The sequence below is a fragment of the Polyodon spathula genome, chromosome 20, assembly GCF_017654505.1.
Source record: "Polyodon spathula isolate WHYD16114869_AA chromosome 20, ASM1765450v1, whole genome shotgun sequence".
Taxonomy (NCBI): Eukaryota; Metazoa; Chordata; class Actinopteri; order Acipenseriformes; family Polyodontidae; genus Polyodon; species Polyodon spathula.
Window position 1 is genome coordinate 5,457,523 of NC_054553.1, and position 26,285 is coordinate 5,483,807.

The following is a 26,285-nucleotide window of genomic DNA, read 5'->3' on the forward strand; positions in this document are numbered from 1 at the left end:
AGTGTACTTAATGTTTTCTGCTGATGAAGTGCTATTTATTCAGCTATGAATGGTTAAAATATTCACCAGTGGCGCCATTCATTCTAGTTTATTGCCATGAACTACTGCAGCACACTGTTGAATGTTTCAGGGAGAATTTGCTGATCAAAGGGCTTAATATCATTAGGAATATGCATTTGGCCTAAAATAAAGTATTAAATGTTCCTTACGTACTTTTATTCAAATTCTGAACTAAACTTTCCCATATCCTGGCATAGTGAATACGACCTGGGAATAATGCATATCTCTGGTGTGTTTTCTGCTTTTCTTAAGTTTCTTGTTTTGGCATCAGTGCTAGTCCTGGTGTGAGTGATCTGTGTGACAAACAGAAAAAAAGTAAACTGAATAATTTGTGCAAAGCAGCATTAGCACCTAGAGCAGGGCTTCTCAAAGTCGGTCCTGGGGACCCCCTGTGGCTGCTGGTTTTCGTTCCAACTGAGCTCAGTTACTTAACTAGACCCTTAATTGAACCGATAATTTGCTTAATTAGACCTTTTTACTTGTTTTCACCTCTTGAACAGTTGCATATTTCAAGTTAGCTATAACATTTGATAAGTAACTTGAACTCTAACTATTTAAGTGGTGAAAACAAGTAAAAAGCAGCCACATGGGTTCCCCAGGACCGAGTTTGAGAAGCTCTGACCTAGAGATCATAATCAAGCTCTAGCATAGAAGATTTACTGTTCATTTTCATAACAGATGCTACAATCTCTCCAATCAGCCCATTATGTCGTACATATCAGTTGTAAGTGATACACAGGTAAAACAGAAATTGATCTTCCTAAAACAGGAAGCCTGGTGCTCAGGTTTGTTCGTTAGCAAAATAAATGAACTTGGCGATTATTGACTATTTCATCTGTTCCTATCTGCAACAAAAAATCTGTTAGCAGCCTCAGAGCTCCTGGTAATAGAGATAGTGTCTCAAGATTCTAATTGGGTGCATCAGCGTGATTGCAGTGAATGTTACTTAGCTGTCATCTGCTGTGTAGAACCTCTGTGTTACATTTTAAACCATTACAGGCTTTTTCATTAACCTGTCTAGAAGACACTCCCAGTCCCAAACAAGTGTTCTTTTCCAAGCTTATTCTGGCGCTCAGGCAGTGTGGATGTTTTTTTTCTCTGCTTGCACATGGGAATAGTCACACTTGGATGTTGTGACCATTTAACTATTACCGTCCCCTTTTAAGGTATTGTGGCTTACCTTGAATCACAAGTTTAATGCATTTGCCCGGATATCTGTAATCTCCTGTGGTATCAAGTAGCACACTTTACTACTGGCTGTACCTTTGGAATTCACATCATAACAAACAGAATAGTTCCCAAACAGTTTGTTTATTGATACATAACACTGAAGAAGCTTTTTAGGTGACAGAACGTAAAGCAATCTAAGCTGCTGGCTGGTAACTCCTAATTATACCTGCAAAATTCAAAATCAGTAAAATCCTATCATTCTAGACACTACTACAAATCTGTAGCTTGTGCTGAAAGAGAGCTGGCAACTGGCAGCAAGATACTTGCCACAGGGCTTAGCTGTGTGATATTTTCAAGGCAAATCCAGCATATAGTCCCTTAAAACATATATCTATATTAAACAATATTGTTTAGTACCAAATCCATTGCAAAGTAAGTACACAGTTTTCTTGGCATGTTGATATCAAACGTTTTTGTTAGTTTCTTATCTGGTTAAGGGTTTCTGCATTTCTCATGCAACCCAATTCTCCTGAGTAGACTGGCACACCTGGTCTGCTTTGTCACTTGTCCCCTCCACTCACTCTGCATTTGTGCTCGGGGGAAAAAAAAAAGGCAGAACTGCTGCTTCACTTTTTCTCCTCACCAGTCAGCTCCGTTTTGATTTAATTAGCGAGCATAGACCGCACGTGTAACCGGGGATACAGTGTGGATTTTACTTTTTAATGGTTTAATAAGCAACCTTGCACGGAGCTGCTCAAACAAGGTAGCTGCTCAACACTGTTTCTCCCAGAGGCCTCTGAAACAAACGACACAGTTCTGTCTGATCAGAGCTCCAGCAGGGTGACAGTACCCAGTTTTCCTCTGGCTAATCAGGGTCTGGTGTTCGTATATAAATGTAGGACTCTACTCTGTCTCTTACTTTGTTAGACCTCAATTACTGATTCTGGTCTTGTGGGGTGGGATATTCAAATAATATGCAGTCAAACAGTACAAAGCTAATGCTTGTATAACATGCTAGAAATATAAGTGATTTATTACATGTATTATAGCTGTGGCCTTTTGTCATTGTCTTGTACAGGTCTTTATCAAGGTCCTTCCTATTTTGTTCCTGGTTCTAAGAATATCTCTGTTTGTATTTGAGTGTAGCCTGTGCAGCTCCCACATTATTACCTGTTTCTTTATGAAAATGTAAGCTTTGCAGTTCATTTATCAGGTTGACTAATCCTTTTAATCCCAGATGAGAGCGCCTAAAACGGAGAATACTTCATTTTGACGCTGTTTCTTTGCCTAGTGGGAATCTCAAACCATATTGTTTGCAATCCATGCCTGGCTGCCAACTTAACAATTAACCTCTACACATGCTTAATAACAATACACAATGAGGCACAACTCTTGTTACATAGAGACCCAAACACAAAGCATTAGCAATAACTACATGAAAGCTGCCGTATTTTTTCTATTAGATTAGACGTATGGCGTTTGAGTTGTTTGAAATATTCATGAAACAAAACTAGATTCATATTTGTTAATATCAAACAATCAAGAAGTGAATATCCAAAGACAGTAGCTTCTGACAGGACCAGTTTGAAACATTAGTATATTTAATCTTTTGTTCAGCTTTGTTGGAAAACTGTTGTCTACAGTACTTGCTCGATCTGCTAAATGTGCTGACGTATTGATTAAACACACAATTTGCCCTTCATCAGAACATCCCTTTGGTTCAAACTGTGCAACGTATGAAATTATCAAAGTTCAGTCTCATGCAAGACAAAGGACTGCTTTAAATAAATGAGGCCTGAATAGAACTTCAATGTACTCTTGGTGGGATGGTGCAGGTAAGTGCACAGTTTGAACATTTTGGTGAAATTATACTAATTTACAGTAAAGTATATAAACATATTTTGAATTAATTTTATTTTTGGATACTGAAAGTTGAGGGACAGTAGCACAGGTACATTTTCCTCAGAGCTCAGTCATAACCTGAATATCCCCTGTCATGCAGGTCTGTGTCACACATTTGTGGTGGTATTGTGATGTCCACTGTGGGCTGAGACCACCAAACATATTTCACTATTAGTCGCCATTAGTTTGAGTATTTAGATGACTGCGTTACTTGGCATCTATGTGTTCATCTATCAGTTTGGTAAAATGTTAAAAGCTTTTTATTTAAAGTCCATTTAACTTTAAACTATTGTTTAATACATTACCCTGTCTACAGTAAAATATTTAGTAAAGCACTGCTCCTATTGTAGTGAAATATATAATTGAAGTCATTTGCTTTTAAAGTAGCACTGCATAATGCTTTTTCTTATTAAAAGAAGAATGGTGTTATTGCACCATTTTGGAGTCACCAGACTTCAACTGCATCAGTTATGGAGCATATGACTGCTTGTTTTATATACCCCACGACCAGCTCCCCCCTTCTCCCCAGTTCATGTACTTCTGCAAATCAAAAAACACAAACCTATTTTGTTCTGTGGACATGTGCAAATGTTCCCTCGATTAAAACAGAGCCTAGGATTTGCATACCCTGCTCATTTAGAAATAAGAGAACAGTAATGCAAGCTATAAATAAACTGCATTAAGGGCCATCTCATTATAATGCAAGGTGCACTGATCCTGTAACATTAATACAGACTTCAGGTGGGAATTGGAATTGTTAAATATTGCAGCACCTCAAAATAGCTAGAACAAGTCTCGCCACAATGTTCCATGCTGGCATCGCTGCACCTGGAAGAGACTCAGTTTGTAGATTGTGTTGCCTTGCTTAACAGGGATTCTTCCTATTTTTTTTTTTTTTTTTTTTTTATCGGCTTGTCTTGCACCCTGCTGCTCTCACCACGACTTCTCTTCAAACGCGATGAGGTAACACAGCTGGACTTTCCCGGGGCAATTTATTAATCAAATATTATATAAATGCATTTAATATCCACTTGTCACCGCTTCAGGTAATGAGATGTTAGACACCCGTCAGGAGAGGGCCACCGGTCTGATTGTCCTTTGGATTGGGAAGAGATATTGATTTCCAGCTAGAGTCAGCTGCTCACACCAGGCTTTCTCACCAGGGCTCACTGTGGGGCACTGTGTGTTTATTTTCACAGTGACAGCTATGGCAAGGGAGATTTTATGGCAACCGAGTGTGAAAATACCTTATTGTAAAAAGAATATGAGTGCCAGTTCTGTTGATGTTGTTGGGGTCCTGTCAAACAATATACACCCATACACTTAATTATGCTGTGTTTAAATGTCTTTTTTTTTTTCCTAAAAAAGAACATAAACCCCATAATACTGACTACCTACTTTCCTCCAAAGCTTAATATTATGATTTATTTCATTCAAATGACTCAAGGTCCTTGTTTTAGCACAAGCACTCACACATGAATGACTTCGAGCTGACTGTTTTGTGTGCTTACTGTATTAAGATGGACATATTCCATGAAGATAATGCATCATCTGGATGTCTGCAGTATTTTCTGTCTGGACTGAAGGCACACGATTAAAAATACATTGTATTCCAATTTAAATGCACATGAATTCAAATTACAGAGGGGAGAAAAAGCAAGATTGTAAAACAGCGACATTTAGGGGGAGAGATACACTGTGTAATGCCCCGAAACACACAGCCTTATTCAGCAAGCATAATGTGTCGAAGGATGATCACAAAAAGCTATTTCATTGAAGGAGTAGGTAGTTTTCAATGTTAGTACTGCCCCCCTTCTGTTGATTTATGCAAATATTTAAAATACGCTGTAGACAAACTGCTGAATCCTGATACCTCTGCTGTAGATGACATGAGTCTGCTTGCAGCAAGATCCTTTAAGTGAGTTGAACTACATGCGAATGGTAAGGTGCTAGCTAGCAGGAGCAACAGTTTTGCATCACCTAGAACTTTAGGATTGAGACATCATTAAAAAAAAAAAAACCTTATGTGAGCATAATTTAGGTGTTTTGTTTCACATAATGTAATCAAAGAAACAAAAGTATATTGCAGAAGTTTACTTGAAGTCATAATAGTAGTGCAGTATTTCATGTGAGATTTCGAAATGACATTTTTCAAGTTTTTCGTTAAGTATATGGAAAACTACAAAGCGGTTTGTAATTCAGCAAGATAACATTCAGCAGGTTTCATTCAACTTTATGAAGCAATATTAGTTAATTCTATAGGGTGATGTAACACTTGTGGCCATAGCTGTCATATTGTTCTGTAGCAGTCAAGGGAAGCTATTTATCGCTACCCTGGATCATTATCATGCAACAATTAAGACTGGATAGAAAATAAAGTATGGTGTAGAATGTTGCTACCAGCCAAAAATGTCCTGTAAAGCAATTAAAAGTAATAATTGCAGGTTAATTAGTAGGTTATTGTTAGTGTCACTGATATAGGGTTTAACAACAATTTTAATGGTATGGACGGTTTCAAACTTAGTCCAGCCTCTCACATACATACTAAGGAATGCTTGCCTGTTGGAGTCTCTATCTAATCTGGCATCACTTTTCACATTATTATTATTATTATTATTATTATTATTATTATTATTAAAAAGCTAGGACAAGCCTTTTTTTTAAATAAGTGCAATGTGTCTTTAAACAAATACAAATGTAAAGTAATTTGAACCTGCTTCTTAAGCTAATTAATATGGAAACTATATGCAAAGAGCCTCTGAAGTGTCTCAAGCTATAAATATATGATTTAGTTGTAATACCTATGTACCATTGTTCTCTGATGTTTGCTTTTTCATCTAAACAGAATTTTTGCTTAATTACTCTCAGAGGAGGGTGCGTTTGAATCACATTATTGCTGTGATCCTCTGCCTGACATACACTAAGTTAATCATGCCTGATGTGTTGCTTATTAATCCATAATTTGAATAGTAATTATTGCTGTCTGTGGTTAGCTTCGAATGTAATTGTAATCAGGATTTAAAATGTTAATTAGGAAACAACAAGCTATTTCTTTCCCACAATCCTACAAAAAAAATGAAGAGAAATTCTTCTATTTCCCCAAGCTCATAGAAACTGGTAGCACTGCAGGTGCCTAATGTCTGCTGTACTTTGTCACCTCTCACATAGACCATAGGGCAGGATTAATACAACCCAGAAATGTTTCACAAACAGACAGAATGTGCAGGTCAAAAATAATGTAGAGCTAAGAATATATTGTTTTAGTTCTTACCATGTACATGACAGCATCCAGTGACAGTGCTGGTGATGTGAGAATTAAATGTTTGGGGTAAGAGCTGTTTTTAAGTGTGCCAATGTCATTAATTTGATACAGAGGTAATATGTATGTAGTGGATCAACAAACAAGAATCCTGGATCTTTTAACTGGTCCCCTGTGGGTTATTTCTCCGCCAATCCAACACTTTCTGTCTGATTGTGGTAACTTCTGCATATTGTTAAAAAAAAAATAGAATTTATCCCTTAAGGGTCAGCGATTCTCTGGTCAATTACAAAACATTTTCTTTTTTTGTATAAAGGGATAAAAAAAAAGTTTAAATGAAAATATTGCAGATAAGTTGCAGAGAAGAAAATCAGTGAGAGAAGTCATGGTAATTAACTCAATTGCAGAAAAAAATCTTTTTTTTTTTTTTTTTTTTTTTTTTTTTTTTTACTTGTTTTATACCATTAAAATTATGTTATACTTTTGTTTTGCACTAGCTTCAAAATAGCACTCTTGGGGCACACATGCCACATAAAACATGTAGAATTTAAATGTTTCGAATTTAAACTTTTAAAATAGAAAACGTATTTCACCTTTGTAATTTGTTCAGTTTAATTTAGAGTAATTGCAATTATGTTGGGGTTGGCCACTGGAATGCTGTAGTTCACTTTAGTTTCTTGGATGAATACACAGTTTTCAGCTGAATGATATAATTAATTAACAGGGAGATCAAAGGGTGGCATCTTAGAAATGTTTTAAAGTTGTCAAATTTGCATTGACTTCCGTGGGGGATAAAAGCTCTTTAACACAATGGCAGATTGCTGGTGCCGTTTGCTGACAGCGCTGCTCTGCTCCACCTATTTCTGACAAACACCTTTGTTAAGATTCAGGGGAACAGCAGAGGATAAAAGCCCTGACATTATAATTAAAAATAAGTAGGTTAATGCTGCGTCAGTGCTGAATGTTTGCAGTTAATGACAATGAAGAGTGCTGTTGCTGGTGTAAGATCCCTCATTGCTTAAATGAATGTCACTAAGAGCGTAAAATGGCAATCAGAAAATGTAAGTGGATTCCTGATTAAATGTACCATTGTTGGCATTTACACTGGTGTCTGCTGTGTCACCTGTAGAAGGTAATACTTCAAGTCTCATTGGGTTTGGAGTTGGGAAAACAGCAATACAAAAATGAATGAATTACTTTAGCTCTTTCCTCCTAGAATTACAAGGCGGGCAGGCGCTGGAGACGGGTGGGCCAATGGGCCACTGCCCACACACTTTTTAAACAAGGGGGGTTGTGCCCACCCACTTTTAGCAGCTACCGGAATATATATATATATATATATATATATATATATATATATATATATATATATATATATATATATATATATACACACACATATATATACATATACACACACACATATAATATACATACATACATACATACATACATACAACTCTGGAAAAAATTAAGAGACCACTGCAAAATTATCAGTTTCTCTGGTTTTACTATTTATAGGTATGTGTTTGGGTAAAATGAACATTTTTGTTTTATTCTATAAACTACTGACAACATTTCTCCCAAATTCCAAATAAAAATATTGTCATTTAGAGCATTTATTTGTAGAAAATGACAACTGGTCAAAATAACAAAAAAGATGCCGTGTTGTCAGACCTCGAATAATGCAAAGAAAATAAGTTCATATTCATTTTTAAACAACACAATACTAATGTTTTAACTTAGGAAGAGTTCAGAAATCAATATTTGGTGGAATAACCCTGATTTTCAATCACAGCTTTCATGCATCTTGGCATGCTCTCCACCAGTCTTTCACATTGATGTTGGGTGACTTTTTGCGCCAGGAGTGGCATAAATTCAAGCAACTTGGCTTTGTTTGATGGCTTATGACCATCCGTCTTCCTCTTGATCACACTCCAGAGGTTTTCAATGGGGTTCAGGTCTGGAGATTGGGCTGGCCATGACAGGGTCTTGATCTGGTGGTCCTCCATCCACACCTTGATTGACCAGGTTGTGTGGCATGGAGCATTGTCTTGCTGGAAAAACCAATCCTCAGGATTGGGGAACATTGTCAGAGCAGAAGGAAGCAAGTTTTCTTCCAGGACAACCTTGTACTTGGCTTGATTCATGCCAAAGCTGCCCGATTCCAGCCTTGCTGAAGCACCCCCAGATCATCACCGATCCTCCACCACATTTCACAGTGGGTGCGAGACACTGTGGCTTGTAGGCCTCTCCAGGTCTCTGTCTAACCATTAGACGACCAGGTGTTGGGCAAAGCTGAAAATTGGACTCATCTGGGGGTGCTTCAGCAAGGCTGGAATCGGGCAGATTTGTCTTTGTGAAGGATGCATGAATCAAGCCAAGTACAAGGTTGTCCTGGAAGAAAACTTGCTTCCTTCTGCTCTGACAATGTTCCCCAACTCTGAGGATTGTTTTTTCCAGCAGTAGTTTATAGAATAAAACAAAAATGTTCATTTTACCCAAACACATACCTATAAATAGTAAAACCAGAGAAACTGATAATTTTGCAGTGGTCTCTTAATTTTTTCCAGAGGTGTGTGTGTGTATGTATGTATATATATATATATATATAAAATTGTAATACCTTGAATCTCATCGTTCTGTGTTGATAGACAATAATCCTAGCGTTTCGCTAGTTGTGCCTCCAGCTTCTTTGACCAGAGGCTTTTAACAAATTAAGCTTTTAACAAATCATATGGGAAGGAATGAACGCAGAGAAGCCAAGTTTGTGTAGTAGCGAACGTTGCTGCATTCGTTATCTAGAACTGTTGAAACATTTGTTACCATTTCATGTAATTTGTGTCTGAAGCAGTAAATAACTGTAGAACTGTAGAAAAAAAATTAAAATAATAATAATAAATATACTAGCTCTCTAGGCTATAAAGCTAAACAAATATTGTGTAGCGAGCTGTATAATATTAATATTATAATATATTCTTTCTCAATACGTTCGTTAGCAGTGTAAATGCTGTACATGGTCATTTTCTTTTGTTTTTGTTTATTTTACAAAACAAACATTTAATTAAATGTTTGTGGGATACCACTACTATTCAGATGACAAGCTTGTTAGTAGTTGTAGTGGTGATAGTGTTGTTGCAAACTTGAAATAACTAGTAGACTAACCTGCTTCAATATGTGATGTAGTTATTAAATTGGATTAATGGTAGAAATGCTTCATACCATTTAGTTGTTGCTGTTGTTCAGCTGATATACATCCAGTGTACAGTATGAATACTTAATGCATGTGAAAATCGTGGAAATCTGAACAGCATTGAAACTGGGAAAATACTAGCTCTCTAGGCTATAAAGCTAAACAAATATTGTGTAGCGAGCTGTATAATATTAATATTATAATATATTCTTTCTCAATACGTTCGTTAGCAGTGTAAATGCTGTACATGGTCATTTTCTTTTGTTTTTGTTTATTTTACAAAACAAACATTTAATTAAATGTTTGTGGGATACCACTACTATTCAGATGACAAGCTTGTTAGTAGTTGTAGTGGTGATAGTGTTGTTGCAAACTTGAAATAACTAGTAGACTAACCTGCTTCAATATGTGATGTAGTTATTAAATTGGATTAATGGTAGAAATGCTTCATACCATTTAGTTGTTGCTGTTGTTCAGCTGATATACATCCAGTGTACAGTATGAATACTTAATGCATGTGAAAATCGTGGAAATCTGAACAGCATTGAAACTGGGAAAATACAGAGAGAAATGCACTGACCTCATCAAAATCAATGTCAAAGTTATTCAATCACTTTACAATAGTTTGTGAAACAGTGTTGTAATTAACAGCCCGTAGGTGAAGTGTATCTGCAAGGACAGCTTTCAGTTCTAATACGTCAGATGCATGTTCACCATTTAGGCCTTGAAAAAGAAATGTAATGGATAACCCATACTGATCTTGGGCATTAGTCGACTCGTCAGTGACCACTGACAAGCAAGCAGACTATTTTACCAATTCCATCATCACCTGCTTATGATACTCGCCAACTAAAGTTTAGGTAAGTATTCACGTCTCAGGTGCTTCTGAAGGAATCACTCCACCATTTGCTACATTCAGTCTGAAGAATTTACGTAACTTTTGGATGTCTAAATCTGTATATTTGTACAAACAAACTCCTCTGTCAGGTCAAAATTGAATGTGTTTCGTGCTTCACTGTTTTCATTGGACTTTTGGAACATGAAGTCACTGTTTTAGAAGTACTGCTCTGGATTACCGCCTTTCTCTTTCGGTGAATACTTGAGCAAAATGCAGTCAACAGCCGATTCTCGGTAGTGATCTTTTCTTGTAAAGCTTCTAAATTATGGAATTCTCTGCTGCCTTGTCAGCAAAACTGGAACTCTTTCTGTTCTTAAATTAAGATTACTATTAAACTGACTTATTTGTATATTTGTGTGTGTAATGTACTTTGGGATCCTTATGATGAAAGACGCTATAGAAATGTGAATTGAATTGTATTGTATTGTACTACCACCTTGACATACCCAAAGTTCAACCATTAACAGCTTTCATTTGAGACTTTTGACTAACACTTTGTGGTAAAGCATATGCAAAGGGCAGACATTTCTAAGTGTATCAGTTCAGTAGGGAAAGTTCTGTAAAAAGTGCAAATAAGCAAGAATTACATAACTCGTTCAAGGACAGTGTACGACCTTAAACAGTATTGGGAATAAGAAGAGAAAAAGCTTTGCAAACTCAAATTCACATCATGTGTCACTTACTTTCAAACCTCTCTATAAAAAATGCATTACATTTTCAAGTCTGTTACCATATCTTGTGTACATTGATGGCTTTTACCGTTGTCTAACCTCAATAAGACAGTCGTCCTCTCAAGAAATTCCTCACAACTTCTGGGTAATCACAGCACGCTTTTGTTTGTTCTGCAGTGCAAGCACTTCTGTTTTCACTTTATTTTATTAGTTGCTTGTGTGTTCATCTCTTATGTTGAAATATAACCAATATTTTGCAACCTGCACCCTGCTATATTATGGTAAATGAGATATGTGTCAGAGAATGTATTCATATATCTTATTTAGATTAATATAAATAACCCTTTTTAATAACAGCAGTACATTTAGGAAGGCAGTGAAGGGCTGTTGCTCATGATGATTAGGGAGAAGGGTTGATAATAATATTATTATTATCATAATATAATAATAATAATCGGTTTTGTGTCTGAAAAGCAGCTCATCCCAACAAAATCCCCACTAATTTAGCTGTTTGACTCATGCAAGCGTGAACCACTGCATGGTAGGTTATGATGGTTTAGGAGAATGATGTGTTTGTGCACTGGATTGATTTTAAAAAGATTGCTCAGAGGGAGATGCAGGTTGCCTGTCAGTCCCAGCACTCAAATTGTACACCAGAGAGAGGAGTAATTGTGCTTTCTGCAAGTGCATTTGCAGCAAATAAAAAGGGAGGGCAAGGTGGAAGATTCATAAGCAGCATGCTCTCGCACATGCAGAACACAGACTCAGGGACATGCACCTGTGTGTATTAACATATTCTCACATCCAAACGTACTGTAGACATACCAGTTTCCTCTGAATATGAGATCTGTTTAGTTGTTGGCTTCTAAACAAAACCAGTATATATTAAATTAACTGTAATGATATATAATTTTACATGCTGTAGAAGAGTGACCTTAGAATGCCTCATATAACTAATGGTGCAGCTGCTTATCAGATACATAAACGTGTTAGACCGAAATGATAGATAGATAAGTCAGGATTGTATGATGACATCAGATGGATGTATACTGTACAGAACTTGACAAATTGATTTACATAAATATGCCAACAAGCATACCATAGAGAGAGACTGATAGGTGATGCAGGTGTGGAGTCATAACCAGTGGAATGATGTTTGATTTTCACAAGAAACACATCTACCTGTGGGTGATTCATCAGCACCTTGTCAAAGCCCTCCTCCTGCCTATTATCACAGCTTCTCCCTCACATTACACTGCGTGGGAGAGGTATCGGGGGCAGAGTTAAACCTCACCTTGCTGGATAAAGGTAACCAGCAGCCATGCTAAATAACTTGCTTATAATCCCAGCCACTGCTAGTTGGTTGGTGAGGTTATGCATTAGCCAGCAGTGCAGAAGATGGGGCTGGGCTGCTGTTTGAAAAATAAACAGTTCAAGTAGCTCAGTGGGCAGCACTGCATTACAGTGTAGAATGTTATGGGTTACAGTAGCTCAGTGGTTAATGGGCTGCAGTGTGGAAGGTGGTGGATTTGAGTAGCTCAGAGGTTAGAATGCTCAGATGCAGTTGAAGATTCTAAAGGTATACCTACAATGTTGAGTGCCCCTGTTTATAAAGGGAGTTTAATGAATAAATAAGAGCAGGTAGATTCATGGGCTATCATTTCAGTGTTAGCTAGCTTTGCCGCTGCCGTTTGTTAATTGTAGCCCCCTTGAGTCTTGCATTGCTTGGTGGCTGAAATATTTAATATGCTTTGCTAAGGGTAGTTTATTGTTAATGTCACTGGGTGTTATTGAATCTTCCTTTGTATAAGTGCAATATTTGCATAGCAGGGAAATGTTTTGCACGTACAGCTATTTTATTACAGCAGAGGTGAGGGTGTCTCGCCTTTTGTCCTGTAGCTTGTCTAGCTTCAGTTAAATCTCTGGTGTCGCAAATCAAACATTTGTGAGGGTTTATTTAACATTTAAATTCACAAATATGGTGATGTGGTGGATTTGTTCCTCAGATCAATTATATAGCCATCCTGTTTTTAACTAGAGACAAAATCCTGTGATGACTGCACTGTTTGACAGTAAGAAAGTCTCAAAGATCATTTTATCTTATTCTTGATTGCCATTTAATTATCAGTTAATTATTAAAAGGCTTAAATTAATTTCCTAAAAATAGACTCCTTGCCCACACATCTCTGTGGGAGACAGCTCCATTATCTTAATTTTCTCCTTTTTTTCCTCCTGAATTTTACTTTGGTTCTTTGTGCATCCCTGTATTTTCACCTTTCTCCCCATTTAAATATTTTTCTCTGGGGGCCCATATTCAGACACAGTAATATATTAACTTGACTCTATCAAACTGCCATACAGCAAAGCAAAACACTTGCAATCACTTTTTGTTTTGCATACTTACAGGTTACATTTTTTTTTAGCATGGGCTCTGAACGAGTGGGTGTGGGACACTACATCTTTTAAATACGCCATTGAAAATAAATCACTTTTCTAACAAACTGAGCAAATCTGTCTCGCTAATGCCCATGACAAGGAAGCAGACTTTAGTGTAAGCGAATACAGCTGGAAAGTACAACTGGACAGGCGTATGATACTATGTATGATAGCTATGATGTGGAACAGTATCCTATGCCCCCTCTGTAATAGTCAATGTCAGTTGAAGATGCTGATTTAAAATAGCTTCTTTTACTATTGGAGATGCTGGAAAGGGAGGATTCAGCTCCATCACAGGCTGGGAGTATCCTTTTTAGCTGCAAACACAGATATGCAGTGCAGTCTGTGTGAATATTTGCATGAGCAAAACAGAAACAAGACCAAATTAGTAGTGTTTTGAAGTTGTGTGAATTGATTCGCAGAAGTACCGTAAACCTGAAATTAAGCCCATTTTTGGACACTGGGATTGCTCATTAAAATGATTAACAAAAACAGAGATGAAAAAATGTAATTGCTGAAAAGTGGCTGGTATTGATCCAAATTGTGCGTTCTAAGAGCATTTAAGTGCTTAGACTGGCAAGTGATGGAGACTTTATATACAGCCTGACAAAAGAGGTGGGATTACAAATTCTATTGACATTTAAAACACTTACTTATCTGGAGGCAGATTTCAAAGGCAAGCCAGCAGCTTTGTTTTATAGCATGTGCTGCTGTTCCCCACTGTAGGAGCATGGTGAAGTGTGGCACAGTAAACAAAAATGGTAAAACACATCCAAGAATAGTACACTACTGTCAGTCTGTACTCTGGATGTATATATTATTTTTGTTCAGCCTATGTTTCTACTCAGCAGTGGAAATGCAGTATGCACAATTCTATAGCCTTTTGACACATTCCAGGGCAATATTGATAACCCATTTGCTGCTCCTTGTTTAGTAATCAAAATTAAAAGCAGCAGAAAGGACAGAGATGGAAAACAGCAGATACATATTTAATGTTTGGGAATATGGAGCAAATATACATTATATTGCTTTCATTAAAAAAAACTAAAAACTTCATGACACTCTGTTATGGGTAGCATGATGACTTACCTGTAGGGGATATTGTGTGTCCCATCTTCTAGAAAGAGGGGACATAGAAACAAAGCTTTATCCTTAATGTTAAATTTGAGATTCCCTTCTACAAAGAGAAGTCTCACTCAACTATTAACCTGTCACGCGTTCCATTAAACCCCTGTGTCTTCCAATAACTGCAAGTAGTTTTTTTTTTTTTGCTATGTTAAGTGAACTTGCATTCAAGTCAAGTTCTGACGGCGTGAGATGTCTCTAGCTTGAAGCTGCCCACGGCAAAATTAGATAAAAAATGCCAACACATCTCTTCAATTTCATGTATCTCTCATAGCTTCAGATCCTGATGTTTTAAAATGAAATAGTTCAAATCTAAAACATCAGTTGCAGTTGAAAGGCAGGTAACATCATACATTTCTGGTGTTTTAGTCTGTGACTCTTTGTCTCATTGCTGCTTTGTTCCTTGTGCAACCAGCTCAGCCTTGTCTGGAAAGGACTGCACTGGGCAAAGGATGCAGGCTGAATAATTGTGGGGGTACCTGCCATGTGGATGGATTTGAGGGGTTCAGGTTCTGTAATCCCCATCTCCAAACACATGCTTTGAATCAGCTTGCTGTGGATTCCCCTGTTGGCATTAGCAGTTAATGGGGTAGTTACAAGCTGTTGGGAGAGTTGCTTACTGGTATGTTTCATGGTCATTGTAATATCTTCACCCTTCCACAGATGAATTCTAACAACATCTAGGGCATTTTGGCTGCTTGACCTAAGGTGGTGGGTTCTCTTATGGTGGCATCTTGTCTCTCCTGCAACATGCTGGTGATGTCCTAGGCATTGGCTCCAGGTAGCTCTGCCATGCAGAGGCTTTTTTTCTCATCTCAAAGCACTCTGGACACAGCACAGATGGTTTTTATTCAACTCTGCTGACATCTTGAGTTTTGAACCTATTTGTGCCTTGATGGTACTATGACATGAGAATATTTACTGTCCAGCACCCAAGCTGCAATCCATTATGGGAGTTCTGTAAGGCTCTTTGTCCTGTAGGGCTAGTTGTAAAATACAGTCATGTCTTACAACTTTGGGAATTAAAAAAAAAAAAAAACTTGAACAATGACTTCAAAGTTCAGTATTACTCACATTATCTAAAACCAACTGCCTTCTGTTTCATGGACCTATTATTTATCCACTTACCCTGTACCAACTAAAACTGCAGTAGCATGTGGTCTTTCATCACTGTAATGTAAACAGAGCACATATCTAGTTCTTTACTGTGACTTTGATGCTCTGCAGCATGGAGCAGAGCCAGAAAAAAGTTTATTTTACTTTGCAGAGAGCCCAGTGGCTGTTAACAGAGATGTTCGTTCTGCACCTCCCCTGCAGACACACTACCTCACAGCCCCACAGCTGTGCCTCAGTCATTGCTTCTGAAGCCAGGAGACACCACACCAAGGCATTGCATGACCATTAAATGAAACTAGGTTACATGAGATTTATTAAGAAGGCTTTTTGGCGTTGCCTAAGAGCAAATTTACCGTTTGTAATACCGCCCTAAAATGCAGGTGGGCAAACAAGGTATAATTTAGGTGGCCATGGCATTCAGAGAATCTGTTTTTCACCTATTGCAGGGTTTTTTGTTTTGTTTTGTTTGGATTTTTAAAATGAGGTTTTTGTTTTTCTGCTACAGTTGCGATTATTTTACTTTGTGGCTTTTACTGCAGAGTCAGATACCAGCCTGAACAGATTGAAACCGAAAGTAATTTCCTGGTGATATTTTATTTAAGGATTCTTAATTTATACCTCTTAGTCCTGTTGTAATATGACTGCCTGTCAGCCATCTTAGCAGTTCCTACATTAGACAAATTGCTTTAAAACAAATTCATTTTATTTGATTTTTTTGTGAAAGATTAACCTTGAAATAAAGGTGTATTGAGTGCAGTTTGAAGGGACTGACCACCGTTGGCTTTATTGTTATTATTTTCTTGCTTGTTTAAGCTCCATTTCTGGGGCAGTAGGAAGCAAGTTTCCAAGCTTTACTGGCAGTGCCTGAATCTTCCTTCCTGGTGAATGCTTGACTTTCTTGAAGAAGCACTATGGGAGACGACCTCCACACCCATATCCCCAGTGTAGACCCGACCGATGCATTCCTTTGAACCCAGTCACTGAGTTACAGGAAACAGGCACATACACCCCTCTAGACCCCCATTGTTAGTTTAAAGGTTCAAGGTATAGCTAACCTCCAGCTTCCTCACTCTCCTTGTGTATATCTTTCATCGTAGCATATTTTGTTGATTTTGCAGAAAAGAGGATTTATTTTTTTGTATTTGAACACATTTTCGCCCTGATACAACCTAATTGTCATTTATTTTCAGAACAACTCTCTAACAAGATTAAATATTGATGGTCATTTATTGGCATTTTCTTTGTTGCTATGTCTGTGGATTTTGTTTGAATTTACGAACACGGTCAGCACAAAAAATCTATGTAATCTTCTAAAATATCATAATAAATACAAATAGGGGTTGCACAAGTCATGCAAGTAATGAACCGTATGACTGGTGTATAGGCCATAACAGTCCAAACAGTGGTCTTTGCTAACAATTAAGCCACATTACCTCACGATTCTTTGGCCATAATCTCTGTGGCACTGCTCCCAATCTTGAGCTCTAATCTATGTGGCACCGCTCCCAATCCTGAGCTCTAATCACTGTGCCACCGCTCCCAATCCTGAGCTCTAATCACTGTGCCACCGCTCCCAATCCTGAGCTCTAATCACTGTGCCACCGCTCCCAATCCTGAGCTCTAATCACTGTGCCACCGCTCCCAATCCTGAGCTCTAATCACTGTGCCACCGCTCCCAATCCTGAGCTCTAATCACTGTGCCACCGCTCCCTATCCTGAGCTCTAATCACTGTGCCACCGCTCCCAATCCTGAGCTCTAATCACTGTGCCACCGCTCCCAATCCTGAGCTCTAATCACTGTGCCACTGCTCCCAATCCTGAGCTCTAATCACTGTGCCACTGCTCCCAATCCTGAGCTCTAATGACTAAGCCACACTTCTTCCTAGCTCTCAGTTCTAACTTATTTTGTATGGTTCCCTAGAGTGGCCACATCCATCTCGTTTTGCTTGATTGAAAGGACAGTTGAGTGGCATGCACTGAGGCTTTTTGAGATGCTCTACGCAATATCATTCAAGCTTACCACATGAAAAAAAAATAATTAACACTATTGTGATTTTTTTTTAAATTTTATTTATTTATTTTTTTTAAATAATAATTTTAATTAGCACAATGTTAGGGAAGCCCATTTCCACCACCAAAAAAAAAATAATAAAAATACATTTTAAATTTCCATTATAAGGTTGACATACTATCTCATTATTTTGACTTAGTGTCTCGTTATTTCGACTTACTATCTTGTTATTTCGACTTGATACAATAAGTCGAAATAACAAGATAGTAAGGCAAAATAACAAGATAGTAAGGCAAAATAATGAAATAGTAAATCGGAATAACGAGATAGTAAATCGATATAACGAGATAGTAAGTCGAAATAACAAGATAGTAAGTCGGAATAACGGATAGAAAGTTGGAATAACGAGATAGTAAGTTGAAATAACAGATAGTAAGTTGAAATAACAGATAGTAAGTTGAAATAATGAGATAGTAAGTTGAAATAACGATAGTAAGTTGGAATAACGAGATAGTAAATCAAAAAGAAAAAAAAAAGTTTCTTTGGAACTTTTGGTTACATGACCTGCTGTAGGTCTATAATTTAAGAGATTGATTGGCTATCACAGTGGGCTATTAATATCTTTGAATAAGTCACTGCAATAATTAATATTAATGTGGGAAATGATACAGTATGTTATCATAAAAGCATAATTATATATTAATACCAAGGAAGGGTCAACCAAAAATATTCTTGTAATTGATTACAAGACTTCCAGGACCCACTTGGAATCAAGAAGCAAATGATGAAATCTACTATTTAATCATTAATAAAACACATACTTCTTCTGCGAATTAAGAATGAGCTGGTCAAGTCCTTTAGTACACTTCAGCCGTCCTTAATTTGCTGCTACAGTGTATGCTGAGGACATTATTCTCATTCATTGGGAATGTGTGTCTCTGTTGATAGGAGTAGTGCACACATGTTCTCATGTACGTTTGTCCCACTTTATACTTTTTCATTATAGAATCCAACAATGATTGGTTGGCACATTATTTAGCTGGTTAGCTGTTGAGAGTTGGAGATATAAGGAGGTGACTGCCTGTCTGCCACATGTATATTGTTCGTTAATAATAGGGTTAATAAGCAATGTTACAGATGGGTAAGAGTGACAGTTGTATAGGTACCTGACAATAAAAAAAAAGAAGCAAATGTTGTTCGTTTGTTTGGGTGTTTTTTGTATTAATAAAAGCAGCTGTGCAGAACGTCTCCATCTGGTGCCCAGAAGTGCTCTTGTTACAGAGCCAGCAAGGGCAAATACGTCAATAGTTATTCAGCACGAGGAAAGTAGGTTAACCTACATTCCAGGAGTGCATGCCAGGGATCAAGACAGTCCGACCTTGCCCTCTGAATTTGCCTTACAACATGATGAGCATTCTGAATCACATAACACAAAGCATGACTATTAGTTAACTGCACCAAACGCTCACATTGCAAAAGAGAAATTCCAGTCTATTGTGTTCTATTCACAGTACCTAAATAATGGAGAGTTTTTGTGTTGTAAATGGGATTTATGCCACTGAAAAATAAAGCTGCAATAGTTTGTATCAGAAGACACCAATTAAATAAAAACTATAACATTTAATACATAATGCAGGTGCTTTACAGAGCCACTTCGGTCATCCTGTAGTACAGTGCATCTACACCTGTGGCCAAATATTTTTGAGAAAGAGAGAGAGATTTCATTTGACTTTATGAAGGAAAATTAGTTAATTCTGTAGGATGATGCAAAACTTTTGGCCATAGCTGTACAGTATAGTATTCTGGGAATAGTGGGGGTGCCTATACATATGTCTGGACATGCTCATAGCATTGGGTTTGTTAACATACATTACAATGTGCTTACAACAATCAGGAAAATAACTGTCTAAAAGCTGTGGTCTTTATATCCAACTGTAGTTGTTTTTTAATGCAATGTTTTTTTTTTTTTTTTATTGATATCTGGTTTAATCTCTTAGGATTAGCTTTGCATAATGAAATCAGCTTTGCAATTACATTTTATATGCACACTTGTTTAGATAATCTCTTAGTATTGCTTGCCATTTTTCTTGAGGAAACTTCATTATGCCATAAAAATGTGGTTGTTAAATAGGTTCCTGTGCCGTCATTATCTGGTAATTGCAGAAACAGCAATTATATTTTTGAAGTAATTGTTTTAAATGGGTGTCTTATTAAAAAGAAAGTTTCCACTAAGTATGTAAACTTGAATCACTGAAACGTCTCTTTCAATGATTGGTAACTGCCTTCTAATGAATGCGTTATTATATTTGTAATAATGGAACTGCAAATTAAATACTGCAGTTAACAGTTGTTTGCATTAGCAACATATGATCTATTCAATGGATCTAAACTGTGGTAAATCTTAATGCAAGTGTTTAGATTATCAATATAGGGCTCTTTGTTTTTCAAGGTTTAGATCTGTCTCTGTTGATCTGTTGAATAATCCTCAGATTGTCTTTGAGAATTCTTTTGCCAATGTTGCAATTGGATTAGTTGTTAGTTACACACCCTGGAAAACACTCATGTATACTACTTTTTAATGAGAAACAGCTTAATGGTAGATAACTACAGTAAATGCACTTTTTTATTCCATAAACTAGAGCTCCAGGTTTCCTTAACCCGGGCCTCACGGCTTCTCCAAGTATTCGCGGGAGCAGTTCGAGAAGCTCTCCATCATGCACAAGAACATGCAGAAGCTCTACGAGAGCCTGGGCAGTTACTTCGTCTTTGACCCGCAGGTCGTCAGTATCGAGGACTTCTTTGGGGACCTCAGCAACTTCCGCTCCCTCTTCCTGGTGAGTCCTGCCTTCCTTCTTGGTTCTGTTTTGCCTTTGTAATGAATCTGTGTTCGTGAAAGGGTTGTCTGGGAACTAATGTTGGGTTGACAACAAATTAATGATGCATAACCATCATGTTTTCTGTTTAACCTTACTGGGAAATACAGATTCCTTGAACTCTTCCTTGACATGAGTTTTGATGCAAATCGCATGTTGAAGCAAATGAAACTCTGCTTGGTTGGCTATTGTTTGTGTTAATCGGGAGCTGGCTATTGAAATATTCAAAATAGAGTATCATGCATATGATTTTACTGTTTGCTTCTAGAAGGGATGGCAGTGGCAGCATACGTGGTGACCGATCGTCATGGTGCCTCAACACAGGCTTTGTAAAGGGATGTGTTGCATTCAGTTACTATTATATTGGAAATGAAAGTGCAGTAAATTGGTTTGGACAACAGAGTATAAGGCATGCAGGCTTCTAGTTAACTCTACTGGAACATCAGTGGCACTATAACAGATATGATAGTGTTATTAATTTGATCTCATCATAGTTTCAGTACATTTATTTCACAGTTAACCTTAGAGTTAAAAAAAAACCAAAAAAAAAACCAGAAATGATAATAGATCATATTCTAATACTGGAACACTTCTTTAATGACATAGTGCCTGTTTTTTTTTTTTTGTTAAATCTATTTCCCTGTCCTTTTTAGAGTCAGTGCAATTTTCATTGCTTCCCTTATGTCCAAACATGTACTATCTAACATAAGGATAACACTGCAACAATACAGCAACTATCTCCTCCCTAATACCTATGTAATGAAAGGTAATACAATAATATAAAAAGTTTGTTCATAGCAACCTTTCTTTTAGAAAAAATAAAACTGCAGTTTGACTGTAGTAGTGCATTTTTTTGGACTGCAGTTGTTTTAAGTCTAGTGTTATTTTCACTTATTCAATCCACAAATAGAAATCTGCATTAGATGAACATGGGGTCCTCCAGAGGTGCTTCCCACACCCCAGTTAGCTTCTCCAGATATTACTCTCTGTAACCTCTCTGGATTTCCTATCATGTATGTGACACATGTTTTGGTGTTTCCATGTCCTTTTACAGGCTTCTAATATAAGTGGTCTGCAGGCTACTGTCACTATGGACCCTTTGTGACGTTTGTTTATCCAGTCTGTATTGTCTTGTATTATCGCAGGATAAAAGGATTTGGAATCCCAGTGAAAGTTTTTTGGCAGAAAGATTAAAGTTGTCGCCTAATATTATTTAAAGGGACTTGTTTTAGTGCAAGAACAGACCAATTTATTTTCTAAAGGTAAGGTTGGATGGGAAGGAACGTAGTGTTTAGTTTGCATAGCAGTGTACAGTATGTATTTGCAGCAGTCCTTTTAAATAGCACAGAGTCCCTCCTCTTGTAATTCACCACGCCTCTGTTGTCCAGCTGGGGGCAATGTGGGGAGCCCAGTTGGCAAGCTTAGTCATTCCTTGGAGTGAAAGACTGCTTGACTTTTCAGGTCAGCAGGAATATGAATGCAGCAGGAGTTGGTTCCACCGGGGGTGTTAATAGGAAGCTGATAAAAAAAAAAAAAAAAAAAAAAAAAAAAAAAAGATCTCCCGCTGACCAACACATTGCCAGCTGGTGTGTGGGCAAGAAAGGAGGGGAGCTGTTATCTGAACTCAGCTTGATTGTATGTCCTGAGGGAGTATTTTCCAGAATTGTGCATGAAGGGTTTGAGGAGCATGGCTTGATTTATTTATTGGTAAAATTGGCTCACCAGATATTTTAAAAAACATTTTGGTAATGAGGAAGGTGACCAGTGAGACCCAAAAACTTTGTATGTAACAAAAAAATAAAAAAGGGAAAAAATAATTAATTAAATTTTAGACCTAATAACTCTATAAACTGAAAAGCTACATTGTATGAAAACAAGACAGGGTAGAAATACACAAAGGAGCAATTCACTTACATTAGTTTGGTTGCATTTACTTTTGAAATTCTGGAAGAATGCTAAATATGTAATGGCCCAGAAAAGAAATCACTGTTGTGCGAAAAGACAAAACCCTACATGACACAAAAAACGGTTTCTCTAAAAGAGTTATTTAATTGTATTAGTTTTATTTATTTATTTATTTATTTATTTATTTAAACTAAAAAGTGAAATGTGTCAGAGACATGATGTCCAGAGGGTATGCTCAAAGTGAATGGCAAGGTTTCCTTGTCTGGCTACCTCCATCCTCTCTCCCAAATCAATGATCTTTCTAAAACTAACTTTCATTCATCTGATCAAAGTGTTCTGAGAAGCACAATGTATATACAGTCCCTCCGGGTTCTTGCATTCATATTTTTTGTAAAAGTTATTACCAGGGATCCTAGTTTTCCATAGTAAAAAAAAAAAAACTCAAAAACTTGATTCTCTGATTAAAATAAAATAAGTCTCTGTTATTACGCAATAAAATAAAAGGCTAAACTTGAGTTTTGTAATTTATATCCTACCTACCTGCATGAAAACCTCTGGGTGTAAGAATTTCAATTTTCAGTCAGTAATCAATGATATAGAAAAACGATAGACACTTGTGTGAAAATGTAAGACCACTTTGTGCTTTAATTAGGCATCTTAAACAACTTTTAAAAAGTGTCATGCAGTTTGCCATTTGTGGCTATTTGTTCCTTTTCTCTTACTATTTTAAATGAATTGCATGTGTGGCCTATTAAAGTAACCTGTGACAGGGTAGTGTCACAACCCAGGCTGGCTGCCAGCAGGAAATAGACCCAGAGACAGAAAGCTGCAGTTCTAAAGCGTTGTTGCACACTGTATTAAACAAACAAACAGGAACACAAAATACACACAGCATGAGGGCCAAAATAAAAGGTAAATAAAACAAAACAATACAGGCTCGGCGTTCGCCTTCACTGTAAAGTCTGCAAATTGATAAAAAATCACATTATAAACACTGCCCCTCCCCTCCCCTTAACCTCACACCCCCTCCCAGCCCCTCACCCCTCATGCCTTTCCCCTCCTCTCACCCCCAAGGTTTCTGTTTTGTATTTTTCGAAAAAAAGGTTGAAGCTAGCTGGAATTGCTGCAAGCCTATCATTTCTCTAGACCAGCATTCTAAATAATTACTGTGCTCGACTGGTGATGGTGAGACATTAAAGAGCCTTTCAAACCGGGCCTGTTGACATAAATGAAACAGTGGTTCTTTGCAATGGCTTTGGGGTGGATACGAAGAAAGCGGCTTGTTTCATTTCTCTTTGAGGCAACCCCCAACATGCCGCACACAATGGGAGATACAGCACTCAAATTAGATTTTATTCTAAAGTCTAATCAGAGCACAGGGGCCAGTTGTACGGAGTGCGGAATTGAACAAAACACAAGGGAGCCCACATACTTGCACTGCAGTCCCCCATGCTTTCAGTCCTGCTTAGCCCATTATTTGCTTGGAAATGCCTGCTTTTCTCTATAGAAAGAGAATCATGACTCTTAAAAACAAGTCAATCCTGCTGAACCAGAAGAGGGTCATTATGTTTACAAAATTTATAATATATATATATATTAATATATATATATAGGGGGATATATAATATATATATATATATATATATATTGTTTTTTGTTAAGCTCAGCTCACATGTAGTTTTGAAAGTGTACGTGAGGGTTACATAAATAATGCGTTTTTGTTTGTTTTTGGCTGTAGTCTTGTGTATCTTCCTCTCGTTTTGTTTTTTGTAAGTGTGTTTGTTTTTGTCCATTATTTAGATGAAGTTAATTAACCCCTATGTGAGAGCCCCATGTTTCCAGTATGATTACATGATGACACTGAGATTTTGTATTCTGTGTATTCACAGAATGTGGTCTCTTTTTATAAACACCTCAAATACAATATAGTCATACTTCATAAATGCAGTATTGTGAAAAGATGTGTGTCAACTGCAAATTCAGTTCAAGAAGTGTGGAGCATCAAAATGTTTTAGATATGCAAGACTCCTCCAATCTTTTTGCCTATTGTGTATACACACCCTGTACAAAGTACCCAAAAAAGAGACCTAGCTTCATCTCATCTGCATGTATGCTGTGTCTGCATTAGTGCTTAATCTAATTGGGTTTTTGGAATGCGAACCGATTAGCTACAAATGATGTGTATGAAAAAATCTGCTCTGGTGTGTAAAGTAGACTTATTCTGTCCTGATAAAGGTTAACGCTGTACTTAAGTAACTCTAACGCTTTTGTACAATGGTGTTCATGGATGATTACAATCTGTTCTTCCAATTAATTCAGTTCTAGACAGAGAGACTCAAACCGATACCCATTCTGAAGTCCCCAGAGATGTCTCTGCTTATAGGTACCCAAGCCTTTCTCTTCATTACCCAAGACGCCAGGCTAGCTCCTGGTTGAGCATCTCTTAAACAAGGCAGTTTGAGTCATCTAATTAACAGGAACATCAGCGTGTTTTAAAGTAAGGTTTGTGTATAATCAGTTTCCTTAATGACTTTGGATTATTTAGTGTGCAATTGCAATTGTGTGGTCTAAGTTGCCTTGACGTATTGATTAGTGTCTGCTACTGTCACCACAAGAACTTCCTGTGCAAATCCAAATCATGTTTGTTTGCAGTTTTAATTATAATGTTTTCATTAACCTTTAATTATGAACTCTGGATTTGCCAGTGAATGTCTGCCTGATGCCCGTATAGTTAGTAATCAAATATGTACATAACAAACACACTCTCAGACAGAGGTAGCCCCACACCCACACCCATACCCAGACACTGATTGATTGATTGAGATATCTGTTTTCATATGACTACAATATCACATGACTGATTTAACTATTGGAGAATTTCAACTGGGAAACTCTGCTAATACACAGTGATGAAAACCCTAAGAATCCACCACGCTGGAAAACTAACAAAGCTTTTTGTTCTCAAAGTCTTCTACTAAGCACGTTGCCCTTGGAATACCTTTGCAGCAGTTCAAACTTTTTGCATTGGTCTTGCTTTATTTTAACTATACAATACGAAGCTTACAATCTTTTTTTTTTTTTTTATTCCAGTTGACAACTAAATTGTTGTTGCTGAATGTGTCGCATAGATGCTAGGATTTGAAAAACGTATTTAAAGCAATATCAAGAGAACACGGGGTTGTTTGACATAAACGTGCTTCAGAAGCTGCTGTTGTGATTGGCATTACTGCCCAGCACAACCTGGAACTATGTTTCTTGACACAAAATGGAAAATGCTACAAATGGAAAGCTTGCAAACCTGTACACTAGTAATGTCAACTTTTTATTCTAGCAAGTACTGTACCAAAACCAAACCAACACAGGTATGCTTTAGTGCCACTTCAAGATAATACTTAATCATTTTGCATGCAAAAAGATAAAGATATATATTCATATTATTTAGTGGTGTGGTTAACATTGATTAAATACACTCAAACCATTAAGTGCTGTACCTCCAAAGAGTACAATTGATAAAACACACTCCATAAAAATCATAGCATACGGAAATAAAACCTTTTGACATAATAAACAGGGGAAAGCCAAACAGTATTTCAGAGTCTCTCACCCAAGAAATTAGTTTCATCTAATGTCTCCAATATAACAAAACATTCAGAAAATTGTTTGCAA

At 37.2% G+C, this 26,285-nt stretch overlaps 1 protein-coding gene across 1 annotated transcript in view; it reads left to right on the forward strand.

Annotated features, from left to right (window-relative positions):
• The window catches only part of LOC121295178 (protein diaphanous homolog 2-like), a 385,994-nt gene that overhangs the window by 303,794 nt on the left and 55,915 nt on the right, over window positions 1-26,285 (forward strand). The window contains 1 exon segment of the mRNA XM_041219584.1: window positions 20,511-20,675. Within this exon segment, the coding sequence (XP_041075518.1) occupies window positions 20,511-20,675 (165 nt within the window).